This window comes from Coffea arabica, chromosome 11c, assembly GCF_036785885.1.
Source record: "Coffea arabica cultivar ET-39 chromosome 11c, Coffea Arabica ET-39 HiFi, whole genome shotgun sequence".
In the NCBI taxonomy this organism is placed as follows: domain Eukaryota; kingdom Viridiplantae; phylum Streptophyta; class Magnoliopsida; order Gentianales; family Rubiaceae; genus Coffea; species Coffea arabica.
The window spans coordinates 44707909-44720880 of NC_092330.1; the positions used below are offsets into that span (position 1 = coordinate 44707909).

The 12972-nt window shown below is 38.5% G+C and overlaps 2 protein-coding genes across 4 annotated transcripts; one reads left to right on the top strand and one right to left on the bottom strand.

Moving 5' to 3' along the window:
- Nucleotides 1-229: 229 nt before the first annotated feature.
- On the bottom strand, nucleotides 230-2839 carry LOC140016759 (protein Iojap-related, mitochondrial-like). Its single transcript, XM_072070520.1, has 4 exons — nucleotides 2451-2839; nucleotides 2102-2189; nucleotides 712-809; nucleotides 230-538 (listed from the first exon to the last, which is right to left on the bottom strand). Exons 1-4 carry the CDS (start codon nucleotides 2778-2780, stop codon nucleotides 467-469), a joined length of 588 nt encoding a protein of 195 aa, XP_071926621.1. The 5' UTR covers nucleotides 2781-2839; the 3' UTR covers nucleotides 230-466.
- Nucleotides 2840-4939: 2100 nt separating this feature from the next.
- Nucleotides 4940-12969, top strand: LOC113716288 (uncharacterized). 3 transcript variants are annotated; one of them, XM_072069867.1, is made up of 6 exons: nucleotides 4940-6189; nucleotides 6326-6434; nucleotides 6740-6860; nucleotides 6964-7701; nucleotides 8679-10536; nucleotides 12154-12969. In XM_072069867.1, the coding sequence occupies exons 1-6, from the start codon at nucleotides 5994-5996 to the stop codon at nucleotides 12579-12581; spliced, it is 3450 nt and encodes a 1149-aa protein (XP_071925968.1). In that variant the 5' UTR covers nucleotides 4940-5993; the 3' UTR covers nucleotides 12582-12969. The 3 variants fall into 3 exon arrangements, with proteins under 3 accessions (XP_071925968.1, XP_071925967.1, XP_071925969.1); XM_072069866.1 differs by having other exon boundaries at nucleotides 4976-6189; nucleotides 12145-12969; XM_072069868.1 differs by having other exon boundaries at nucleotides 4976-6189; nucleotides 12157-12969.
- Nucleotides 12970-12972: the final 3 nt, after the last annotated feature.

Genomic DNA, 12972 nt, shown 5'->3' on the forward strand with positions numbered 1-12972 from the left:
ACACCTTATTTACACATACTGATTTGCTTGTATCATCAACACATTTTTCAATTACTTTTTTATCTAACGTACATCATATCCAAAATTATCTCAAATAATTTACAATCCAAAATTTGAATGAGTAATCTATATGTTTCATATACTACGTGTTTGAGATAATTCCTCAAAAGGGTTGCTCATTTTCTAAAAACATTGGTGGTTCTTGTAACTAGATCTGGTGCCCTTGCAATGACAGAAGGATGCACTCTTAAAACATTGATGAAAAGGAACTGTTGATAGCATGCCAGGGAAATCAAGGGCGAAGTCAACTGGGAAAACCAAACAAGGGCAAAATTTCTTCTGCCAAGCAAGGTACTGTTAACTAAATCACTGTACAACATCCGCTTGCATCAATTGTTAATTGGAGATTCAAAATTCAAACAAGTACGCCAGTGCTCCACAGAATTGGACATCCACAGTTTGACAATCACGCACTTGCTTGGGGGCGCTTTTTAGAATTATTCTTCCGGCGGACCTTTATAAAGGCCTTGTCCAGATCCTGAACCCAGAAACAAATAGTACAGGTTTGATCTTGGACAAAGTTATTAATATAATCATCATCACTAAAACATAGTATCAACTACCGTTTTTATATATCGTCTGCTATGGGAAGAAACTGAATTCTCTCCAAATTGTTAAGAATCCAGTAGAATTTTACGAAAAACATTTTACCTGTGTCTGTTCATCATCTGATGTCCCTGAGGACCAAAGCTTCTCCAAATTGTAATATGCTCTCACTTTCTCATCAAGAGCATGAATTACCAGTGAACCTACACAAGTTGTGAAGCAAAGGGATCAGAAGAGAGATAATAGAAGAGTTAACTGAGACCTTAATCACAATGAAAGCACATCCAGCACATTTGAAAGAATAGCCAAGGGCAAGATGTAAGCATAGCAATCCATCCACAACAATGTAGTAAAATAAGAACAAGTAATAGGCAACATAGTCGGTCCATAGTAACAAGGTGTAACTACTATCACTGCTATTGTGGGTTGTTTAACTAAGATTCTTTCCGCATATTATGCTGCCCCACATGAAGCTGCTCAAAGTTTAAAGTATGGTAGCTTGTAGCTCCAAAACTTAGACATTCAATGGGCTGATTGTCTCTAATAACTATCAATCCTCAGAAATCAACTTCTTTTGTTGTAACAAGATAATATCTCCAGCACAGAAGTACCCTTTTCTGCAGGAACGGATTCCTGATAACATATAGAGTTTGTATGTCTCAGACAAGTGTAATTAACCAATCCTTGAACTCTCTTTGCATGAAGTCCCTAATTTGGCAGAAGCACATGCATAACCATGACAGCGGTCCAAGAAACACTGGATGCTCCTGCAACAGAATGTCTTATCATCTGAATATAGAAACAAGAGTGATTTGTTGGGAGGAAAGAAAATTGAAACAGCTATATAAATCATAAATCAAATAAGCAAATACCTATTTCTGTTTGCCCGGTTATACATTACTAGAAAGCTTTGTTCTAGTCCTTGAAGACATCAAACTGATTCTTACTTGTGAACTTCTACCACAATTTCGAAGAGCTATTCGTTCACCATAAGCTACAGCAATGCATATATTAACAAACTAGCAAAACATTTCTGGTTTGATCAGTTTTGGCCTAGCTCATACACACAGCATAGAAACAATTTAGAGCACTGGCACGGAAGCAAGATTTATATAACAAGTAAAACTGAAGGAAATAAAGCAATTCCTACAAGATTTTATAACATTATAGTGATTATTTTGACAGCAGCAATATTTATCCCAGGCTACTGAAGAGCTGCAAAAGCAACTCGGTTTGAAAATGAAACTCTTACTGACAAAAGGACTACTGCCTGAACAAGTTTCCTAAGGCATAGCGACCCTTAAAAATTAACTTCTCAAGTTCCAGGCAAATATTCACATTTTAAGAAAATGCGTACCGATCAAGTAATCTGCCACACAATTCCAATTCAAGACAAACAAGTGGCGCAAGTGGAGGGCTTAATTATGTAGCTGAATACCACAACACAAAGAGAAACAGAAAATTGGGGCGGGGGAAGAAAAGAAAGAAGGTATACCTGAGTCAATAACAATCCACTTCCCCCCTTCCTGTCCTTCCACACTGGGCAACAACATCCTCTTGGCTCCCTTTTGCTTTTGCTTAACCTACACACCCAAACAAAACCAAACTTCCTTCAATCACAGAAATGCCATAGCAGCGGTACTACAAGCACAGAATTCACCGATACCATCAGGGTCTTAACTCAAAAATTAACTCATTTCATGGCCACATTATACACTCAACTTGTGTGTGTGTGTGTGTGTGTGTGTGTGTGTTAACAGAGCTAGTAGAGAGACTTTAACCATGGTATGTCGAATAGTCAAGAGCCAAAATATGAAATATGTACCAAAAATTAAAGGACCTGCCTTGTAAATAAGGGCTTGAGCAATATTACGGACGTGCCAATCGGAGCGACCGGTGGCGATGACCATATAATCGGCGAAATCATAGTTTTTGGGAACGGGAATAACTTGGACGTCGTCTGCTTTGACGTCGCTCAGGACTTTCTGCACTTCTTCCAAGTTCAGGAACTCTCGGCTGCTCCGACTCTTACCATTGTTGTTATCCGGCGATTGGTCTTCCGTTACCACCGAGGAAGAGCAGAAAGCGCGGTTGAGTAACGTGGGCCCTGGCTGTCGCTGCCTCCATTGTTGGACGGCGGAGGACAACGTTCGACATCTTACTGCAGACCACATTGGATCACTGCTGCCTTCTGTTACTACTTCAATCTTTGGTTTCAACTTGTACCTTGCAAGGAAAAAGTCCGCTGGTAGAATGATGCAGTACCACTCTACTATTGCATCATCTATTGGGCTTTGGGCCCACTGAAGAAGCCCAAAGGAATCAGAGGTTCACCCATGGGCATCGATTTCTTTATAGACCTACTACAATGTATACTCGCGTGAACCTATTGTGTCATGATGCTTTGAGTGGGCTTCAAAGGCCCAACAAGTTTTGTACACTTTCATATTTTATGTATTTTCTAAATTTTAATCACTAGACTATAAATACTACACACAATAGCCCTTTGCGGTACAAATACTGACAAGTATCGATCGATTTACCTTTAGATCCTTAGAAAAGGGATATCAGCCTTTAGATAATTTTAGGAGTTTAAATTATTAAATGACATATTAAGAATGTATTAAACTACAATTTTCGGTCTCGGCGTGGGTGGGTATATGGTAGAATTTTCAGTTTGAGACTGGCGATCGAATGTGTATATAACATATGTCCAAATAGCTTTTTTTTTTTTTTCTTCCCCTTGAGAAACTCACTTAAATTGGGAATTCAAGCGCAGAATAGAACTAGAAATTAAAGTCAGACTTTCAGTTTAGGCAAAAAAAAAAAAAAAAAAAGGAATTCCAGTGGGAAAATTTCCTAGAATACAAACGCATGCATAAAAGATGAGAAAGCTTTTTTTTATTTTTGGTAATCATTGATGAAGGGGACCAGAAAGATGAGGAGATAGAGAAAGGTAGGGAGGAAGGAATAACATTTTGATGGTAAGACTATTTATCACTGTCGCCCGGAGCAATTATTTTTTGGCTTAATCAAAACTGTGGATGGAGAAAGACCACTGACTCATCCTCCGTGAGCCCAGGCATTCCTTCTATACCTACCAATTAAAATGACACTAATTTTTTTTTATATATATAATTTTTGTTGAAAATATGTGGACGAACCAAATGATTAATCATGTCCTAACCATATAATAATCTTCTTTCGATCCTGCCTTGAAGCTAAAATTCTAGCATATAGTATTAGTGAAACCAGGTTTTATTCAATCTAATTATCTGGTGATAGCTGTTTGTCAAAGAAAACCAAAAAGGATTGATCAGATGACTAACCATACATTGCAGCTACCTTTTCGCCCATGGGTATGTTTGGACAGCAATTTATTTGGTCAAATATATTTGCTTACATCGTCATTACAGTTTTCAATACACCTTTTTACCTTCCCAATTACCTTTTTATCTCACATACATCACATCACAAAAAGTACTATAGTAAAAATATCTCAAATAATTTACAATTCAAACAGAGTAATATGTTAAAGTTTTTGACTGATAAGAGGTTTAACTTTGTCCATCATATATTTTTCCCCCCACTCAAATGAGAATAATTTATTCCGAAATTTAATAATAAAATAATATATGAATAGAAAAAAAAAAATTCAAGAGAAGAATGATCAAACTAATAGCAGATGGTAATGCAAAATTCTCAGAGCTAACATATATGATGATGAGCTTTGACTGCAGTTGCACCAATCCCTTTCCTTAATTCCTTGTTAATGATAATTTCATGCCTTTGACAATAATATTGTTTATTAGTGTGGTTGGGTCCGAGTCGAACCACTAACCTCTCCTCTTCTACTATTGGGGGGAACCAAACAAAGGAGATGTCCTAATCATTCACTAATCATTTTCCGTCCATGAAAACTACACAGAAAACAACAACATCTCATTCCTTGTTGCCAGCTAGATTATTGATATGGAATAATAATAATTTGTATATATATATATCTACATAAAAACACCTACTAGTACTACTACTGAGTACTGTCTCATCAAATTAAACCCCTATAGGCAACGAAGCATAGGTCTAAAAAGATGACTAAAAAGTGTATCAACGCTTAACAACAAAGGCAATCATCCCTTCCCCCTTACAACTCTCGTACTTGTGTCTTCTGCCCCCATCACTTTTTCAATGCTATCTTTGGCTCAATACGAGATCTCTATGCAGGTTAATATATATATATATATATATATATATAATAGATTATATATATATATATATATGATGCTGTGATACATTTAAAACAGAGGCCTACACAGAAAATTGCATACAAAGTTAAATAAATACATGAAAGGAAAAGAGACATTAAAAGATCGGAAAGAATTTTCAAAAAAAAAAAAAAAAAAGATTGGAAAGAAAAAACAAGGGGGAAAAAAAAAAGAGAAACTCAACTCAGCATAAAAGCAAGAAAGAAAAGCTTGCTGGGAAGAAAAGCAGCAGCAGCAGCATCAGCATCGAACAATCATCACCACTAACACCACCGAATAGTAGTGTGTGTTAGCTGTGAAAGCAAAGTTTCTTTGATTTTACTATCAAATTTGTGTTGCAGAAGAACTCTGCACATTTTACTTTCCCTCTTCGCAATCCATCTTTCACGTGACGCCTGTTTATTACTGCCTGAAGGGGAAAAAGAAAGAAAAAGAAAAAAGCTTTTCTCTTTACTTCTTCTTCTGGGGTTGTTTTTCTTCCAAATTTGGATCCACCTGATCTCTCCCATTCCGGATCCACCACTACCAGATCCCACTTCCCAGTTTCACTTCACCATTTGCAATTTCAGGGTTTGCTTGGAGCTGTTGCAAACTTCTGCCGGGATTGGCTTGGTTTCTTCTGTCTCGAGAGAGTTTTGACTTCGCTCGAAACGGAAAATTTCGAGGAATGGCGGTTTTTTGACTTGGCATTCTTTACTTGAGACTTCAGGGGAGTTGAGTTTTGACTTCGGTTAGTCTTTCATGTGCCCCAGTTGACTTCTAGGGATAATAGCTGATTTTTTGGGGGCACTTTGTTAACAATTTCTGCGTCAAATCGATTTTGGGGGCACTTTGGTTTCGACCATAACTTGATATTGGAGATTGTTTCAATGTTCATTTACGAGGTGGGTTTTTAGTTTGGAGGCAAATCGGCGCAATTTAGGTTGAATTTGGAATGAAATTAGCTGCCTTTCGGGTAACGCATTGATCAAGCCGAGAAATTTAGTTAAAAGTAGGTTTCTTGCCGCCATATTGGGTCGAAAGCCTTTTGATTGGCTTGGGGTTTGTGGTTTTCGAGATGGCGTGTTTGAAGCTGGGGAACTTGGAGGAGTTTGATTGATAATTACTTGAAGATTTGATAAGATGCCTCCTTCGCCGGCAGTGAGATGCTCCCCTGGGAGGGAGCTGAGGGCAGAAAATCACAAGAGAGGACGTAGTCTTGAAAGTGGGATTCTCTTCAGACAAAGGGATGATGATCTTGCTCTTTTTAATGAGGTGCAGAGCAGGGAGAGAGACAATTTCTTGCTTCAGTCAAATGATGACTTTGAAGACTTGTTCTGTAAGTACCTGATCTTTGACATCTTTAGTCTAGATGTTTTTGGTCTCTGTCTTCATTTAAAACGAGAAGAACCTTCCTTTTTTGTTTGCTTTACTTTGGCTTACAATTGTTGGACTTATTCATGTGCATTTCTCAGCGAACAAATTAAGATACTTCTCCGATTATAAGCTTGGCATCAACGTTCCTACTCGTGGGGAGAGTAGTGACCTACTCAATGCCGAAGGAGATAAGAATGATTATGACTGGTCGGTTTTCATTCTTCCTATGTGTCAAAGTTGTTTTCTTCTTGTACATATTGAATTAGTTCTCTGACTGTAATTTTCACTTTTTTGGTTAAATCTTGAAACCAGTTGCAAGAACTTTTTTGGAGAACATTTAGTTTCCAATAGCAAATATTTAGTGTTGAAAGAAAACAGTTGGAGATAACATGTACAACCGATGAGTTCATCTACACGAAGTATCTGCTTTTTTTGATTTCTTCCATTTGACACCCCTGTCTAGCATAGTACTTTCTAGTTATTAATGGTGTAATAGGCGCATCTTGATGTAGGTTGTTGACTCCTCCTGATACTCCACTTTTTTCATCCTTGGATGAGGAGGCAATGCCAATCAACCGTGCACAGAGGGGCAGGCCTCGAAGTCAACCCATTTCAATTTCAAGATCATCAACTGTAAGTTTAGTTCATCAGTGGACTTGCATGTCTTGTTCGAGAAATGTGCTGAGAGTGTTTGTTCACCCTTATCTGATGTTATTCTCTGATATTCAACTTTCAGATGGAAAAGAGTAATAGAAGTAGTAGAGGTAGTGCAAGTCCAAATCGTCTTAGTCCATCTCCTCGATCTAGTCATAGTACGTATCAATCACGAGGCAGGCAATCTCCTGGGCCACATTCAAGTCCACCTCCTTGTTTACGACCTTCTACTCCGACTAGGAGACCATCACCACCACCAAGTAAACCATCAACTCCTGCTCAAAGGTCTTCTACCCCCACTCTTCGGAGGATGAGCACCGGCTCTAGTTGCCCTGCGGCTCCATCCAGAGTAAGGGGTAGTTCCCCCGTGAAGACGAGTAGGGGAAATTCTGCATCACCAAAAATAAAAGCATGGCAAGCCAATATTCCTGGCTTTTCTTCAGAGGCACCTCCCAACCTTCGGACTTCATTGGCTGATCGGCCTGCCTCATATGTGCGGGGATCTTCACCAGCATCTGGAAATGGCTCAAAATCTGGCAGACAATCAATGTCTCCAACTGCTTCTCGAAGCGTTTGTTCATCATATAGTCACGATAGGGACAGATTTAGGTCCCAGAGTAAAGGTTCAATTGCATCTTCTGGCGATGATGATGTAGACTCTCTACAATCAATTCCCATTAGCAGCTCAGACCATTCAGTTCTTAGGAGTGTCAGTACATTCTCGAATCGTAGGGATCTGAGCTCTTCAAAGAAGCCCACAAAAATAGTAACTTCCAGTTCTGCGCCAAAAAGATCCTTTGACATTGCAATTCGACAAACGGTATCTTACTTTACTGCTCTGCTGTTGGATAAATATATGGCTTTCCACTGGCTGCTAATATTGACATCCATTTTGACACTCAGAGGTGTAAATCTTAATGGAGCCGTTTAGTTGAGCTGCATTGGGACTGATGCATATGCTTTAATGGGTCATTTTTAAGTGATATGTGCAGTAAGTGTCCAATAATGTCATAACATGGTGGAATTAATTGACCAAAAAAAAAATGAAGGAATCACCATTCCTATGGAACCTGCAGTTTTGCATCATCATGCAACGTAATGGTAATAAGCCAATTTCATTGCTTGAGAGTAATGCCAGATAATAATAATCTTTGTGGAGACCACGCATATCAATCATACAATACACATATTAAGTCTGAGGTCATGGAGCTTAGTTGGCAAAAAGTAGTTTGACTTGCTCAGAATCAATTTAAAAGTACTTCCATAGCATCTTTTTATCCTCCGCATCCAAAGTAGTAAAAAGTCATACAGTTAATTTATTCTGTCTCACAACTTAGAAAAGTGAAATGGGGAGACCTCGGGCTTATATGTATGCATGGAGCTGAAGTGCCAATATAGGGCTGATCGTGGAGTTGGCAACATCTCCAGACTTCACTGTAAAAATACCTTCTTTTGCCACATGATGAGTATGGCGAGGAGTAACGTTGTGCTGTGATGCCATGATGAACACGGCATCTCTATTGATTTCTGAATTCGAGATAACAATCATTATTGATTTTTTAATTTGAGATAAAGCTAATGCTTGTACTTTTAGGCCACTTGCCATGCGTTAAATGCAACACGTAGTGACATGCTTGTTTGACGTGTGAGTTTGAATGGTTTTCCTTATGCATGACTTGCATGTGCATTTTGTGGTTTTTGGCTTCCATAATCTGATTAAAATATGCCATGGGTATCAAATTGAGTTTCCATGGTAGAAGTAAAGACCTTCATCCCTTTTTTTTGGTTCTTTTGTAGGATCATAGAAAAGGCTCTCCGCATAATATGTTCAGGCCTCTTTTATCTAGTGTCCCCAGTTCAACCTTTTATGCTGGTAAATCAAGTGCTGCTCATCGGTCTGTCATATCTAGAAATTCTTCTGTCACAACTAGCAGTAATGCAAGCTCTGATCTGGGAACCAGTGGTGCGCACGATACTGAAGGTAGTGAACATAACCAGGAGGGTATTACCAACGCCTGCATAAAGGCACCATACCATGACATACAAGAAGAAGTATTTGCCTTCGACAAGGCTGATTCCATAGATGACAAATCTGTAGATAAGAATAATGAGAAATTGTCAGACAGGCATGATGAAGATGATGGCGATCTTGTATTGGATTCTCATGTAGTTGGTGATGGGAGTTCTACCCACCAGGATAAAGGATTGGAAATTTCAGTTGCTTCTGCAGTCTTCGATGTGAAAGGTGACTGTCAAGATGTACATAGTTTTGAGGAGACTCTACTCTGCTCCAGATGTGGTTGCAGGTATCATGCCATTGAAGAAATTGATGCGGACCTAAAACTTTGTAGAAACTGCAGAAGTGCAGAAATACTTTCTGTTCTATCACCCAAAACAGTGATTGCTGTTGAGAACTTACCAGGTGTCTCTGCAAAAGTTTTAGATCATGGATCAGTGGATGCTTTTGCTCCATCTGCAGCAATGCTTGTATCTTTAGCTGTAAATGCTATGGGTGAACCAGGAACTGGATGCCATACTGAGCTGAATGCTAATCTACCAGAGAGTTCTGGTGCACTAGGTGAGCTGAATCTTGTCAGCCAGCAAGTCGGAAGTCAACCAACTTTAAGTGGCAACACAACACTTAATGATGAGATTGTTGCTCAGCAATTGCAGAACAACAGTGGCTATTCAAATTTAAAGGCTGATGTTTCAGAAGGTGCAGGTATTTCTCTATTGTTGACACCACACAGTGTCAAGGGGCCTATCATAAGGAGTAGGACTTTTACTGCCACCAGCATAACTTGTGATGACTTTTCCTATGTGAGAGACAGCGCAACAAGCACAAGAAGCTCCTTTGGGTATGGTACTGCCTCTGCATCCTCTTCTCTTGACTTGGGATCCAGTAGACAAACTGAAGCTCGTGCTCAAAGGCAATTAAGTAGCAGGAAGTCGGACACCGAAAATTACAGATATGAGATGTACTCAAAGCACCAACGCTCAGTCTCATCTTTGTCTGGAACTTCAACTCATGGTTTCCAAGCTTCAAGTCTTGCAACAAGCTCTCATGACGAAAGTCTTGAGGTATCTGCGGCCGTCCATGTGGAAAGAATTAATCTGGAGGTGACTCATGTTCCTCTCCAAGACCTTTCACTTGCTTCAGAAAGTATAGAGTTGGACAACATGAGCAGTGATATTGAAAGTGATAGCAATTTGAGAACAGTTTCAGAGCTGTCAAGCCATACAGCAAACATCCATCTAGGAGATGCTTATGTGAAATCAGCTTCAAATATTGAAGAGCCTGCTTTGCATGAGCATGTTGAAGAATTGGCAAATGATTCTCAGGGTGGCATCAGTTTAGAAGCATCATCTACATATCCTGAGACTTGTCAGGAGGAAGATTGCTTGTCAAATGCTTCTACTGACCGTCTGGATGTTGCAGAGGTTCCCAACTTGAGCTCTTTGGATGCTATATCAGAGTTGGAATCTGAGAATGATCATGTGATTTCTCCTGATTCTGTATTTGATATGGACTCCCAAAATTCAAGAAGCAGCATGGATGGCTTGCAGGATCCTTCTCATCGCATTGTGTCCTCTCATGACATATCAGCTTCTGTTGAAGAATCTGTCAACCAAGATCATGTGCACTGCATTCTTGGTATGTAAACTTCTTTATCCATTTTAATCTTGTCCTTTTTGCTTTGTTTACTGTTTGTTAGTTATTCTTTCAATTTATTGCTTTTACGAATTTGTGCTTTAGGTCATTAGAGTTTGATATCATTTTACATCATTACTCAACTAGATTCTAGGACTTTGTGTTGGCTAGTTCTGGAATTCTATGCAGTTGTATGATGAGAGGATGTATAGTAGAGAGTCTGGAACTTGGTTTAATGGTGTCTTTTCAACCTTTTGACATTGACTTATTCCAAAAATGTGCTTTTTGAACTCAAGAGACTGTCTAAAATTGCAGAAGCGGATATTAGCCTATTACATCTTGTGTCTCAAGTTTCTTATGAATTCTTCCCAGGATGTGTATCATTTTAGATTTCTTTGTTGATATTTGCCTCACTTTTTTCCAATTGAACCAATAATAAGCCAAGACGATGCACATTTCACATTTAATACTCTGAACTTTCAATAAGTTTCTGTTTCTTTGCGCCTGTTCTTAATTGATTTTGATTCTTGTAAAAGCTGATCTTAGAAAAGCTTAAAATTGAAATCCAAAAGGCATGTCTCTACTAGCTTCTGATTTTGGCTTTTCATAGTTTAAAAAAGTCAAAGGCTGAAAGAAGAGTCTTTGAGATCATCTTATGACACATTTTTCAAATTGAGAAGCTAAAAGCAGGTCCAGCAATTGACTTGGGAACAGGCCCATCGTGACTGAAGTCAAAGTGCTAGGGATTTCGTTTAAAGCTCATCAGCTGCTGCAATAGACTGAGTTTAGAAGGCTGAGTTTATACTACATTAACCCTTCCTTCATGTTTTATAAACACCTAGCGGGAATAGCCACACCCTAGGGCGTGCAAATTAAGAAAAAAATTAAGTTATTTTTATTAAAACCAATGGAAGTTATTAGAAGTTTTATTTATTTATTTTTTGTTGCATACCAAGAAAAAATTGAATTCTCTTTGCAAAAAAAAAAAAAAAGTTATTGGAAGTTAAAATAGTGGAAGTTATTGGAAGTTACTGAACTTTAGTAGTTATCTTTAGTAAATCTTACTTTTGTGAGGGTAAAATTGAAAAAATAAAAGATGACAAAATATTTTTACACCAAACCCGTGCTTCATTGCTTTTATATGGAAAGATGTTCTGGCTAAATAAGATGCATATGATGCACCTTTCCGAGAAACTTCAGCAATTATGCTTTTCGTGCAGAAGAAACCTCATGGTTTTAACTTCCAAAGAATAAATGAAAGCCAATGTTGAGAATCTAATAATTTGTGAACTATATGCTTATGAGGTGGTGTAATTTATTCTTTAGATCTGAAGTGTTGCACTGTACTGAACTTACTTTCATATTGCTAAATGTAACACTGTCCCATCAATTTCATTTCATCAAGGTCCTTTTACTTGTATCATTGCTTCGCCAAAGATAATCTTCCTTAGCAATTTGTAAGAGTTGTAAATCTTGCTTCATGTATTATATTTCCTGTATGACTTCTTTTCCTTCTTCACACTTTGATCATGTTTCCCTGAATACTAACTCTAATAAATAAAGAAAGAAAAACCAAGGAATTGATGCATAAAAATGCTGAAATTCTCGAAGTGTTGACAGAAGAATCCACTGTCATGCTAGAAGGCCAAGGAGACACCCACACTAGGAGCTTGACACTAGAAGAAGCAACAGATAGTATACTCTTCTGCAGCTCCATCGTCCACAATCTGGCCTATGAGGCTGCAAGTATTGCAATAGAGAAAGAAAACTACACCCAGTTGGAGGGTTCCAGGCCAGCAGTAACTATCGTTGGAAAAACAAATCCTGACAGAAGGGAATCACGTACCAGAATTGTGTCCAAGCGCAATACTAAGCCCCAAAAGGCTAGGCAAAGGCGGCTAGAAACAGACTCAAAACCCCCTCCGAGCAACATTGCATCTGATGAGAAAAGTGATGCTTCTACTGCTCGTATTGTTGGGTCTCCTGCTAGGGGTGATAGTGTGAAACCTCCAAAGCTGGAATCCAAGTGTAACTGTGCAATTATGTAAGCTTTCTTCCAGAAAAGATTGCTGTGCTTGTCACAAGGTTGCTTGGGGTGCTCCAGTCAACTTAATTTTGTTGAAGGCCGAGAATTTTTAATTCAATGGGGAGATGTTTGGATAACTACCAATTGCATTTTGTTGTTTGCAAGTAATTCGTAAGAAATATGTCATTGTAAAGTTGTAGTTCTTATTAGGCGGATGATAGCTGAAGGCTCTGGTAGGTTGTTTATTGTTCCACTTGCCATATTCTTGTTAGCATTTGTATTTGATTCCAACCCTTTACTAGAGAGCAAGCGGTAATTCTTTTGCTGTGCTGCTATAGAAATGTTTATTCAAGCACTAGCATTTCTGTTCAGTGTAATTGTGGCTGATAAAATTTGATTCATTCTTGTCATTT

Bases quoted from the DNA above. Each gene is read 5' to 3' on its own strand.
- LOC140016759 (XM_072070520.1), bottom strand. From the start codon at position 2,780: ATGTGGTCTGCAGTAAGATGTCGAACGTTGTCCTCCGCCGTCCAACAA. The intron at 2,190-2,450 runs GCAGGTCCTTTA...TTGGGTGTGTAG, and splicing joins CTCAAGCCCTTATTTACAAG to GTTAAGCAAAAGCAAAAGGG. The intron at 810-2,101 runs GTATACCTTCTT...CAACTTGTGTAG, and splicing joins GTGGATTGTTATTGACTCAG to GTTCACTGGTAATTCATGCT.
- LOC113716288 (XM_072069866.1), top strand. From the start codon at position 5,994: ATGCCTCCTTCGCCGGCAGTGAGATGCTCCCCTGGGAGGGAGCTGAGG. The intron at 6,435-6,739 runs GTCGGTTTTCAT...ATCTTGATGTAG, and splicing joins GATAAGAATGATTATGACTG to GTTGTTGACTCCTCCTGATA. The intron at 7,702-8,678 runs GTATCTTACTTT...GTTCTTTTGTAG, and splicing joins ACATTGCAATTCGACAAACG to GATCATAGAAAAGGCTCTCC.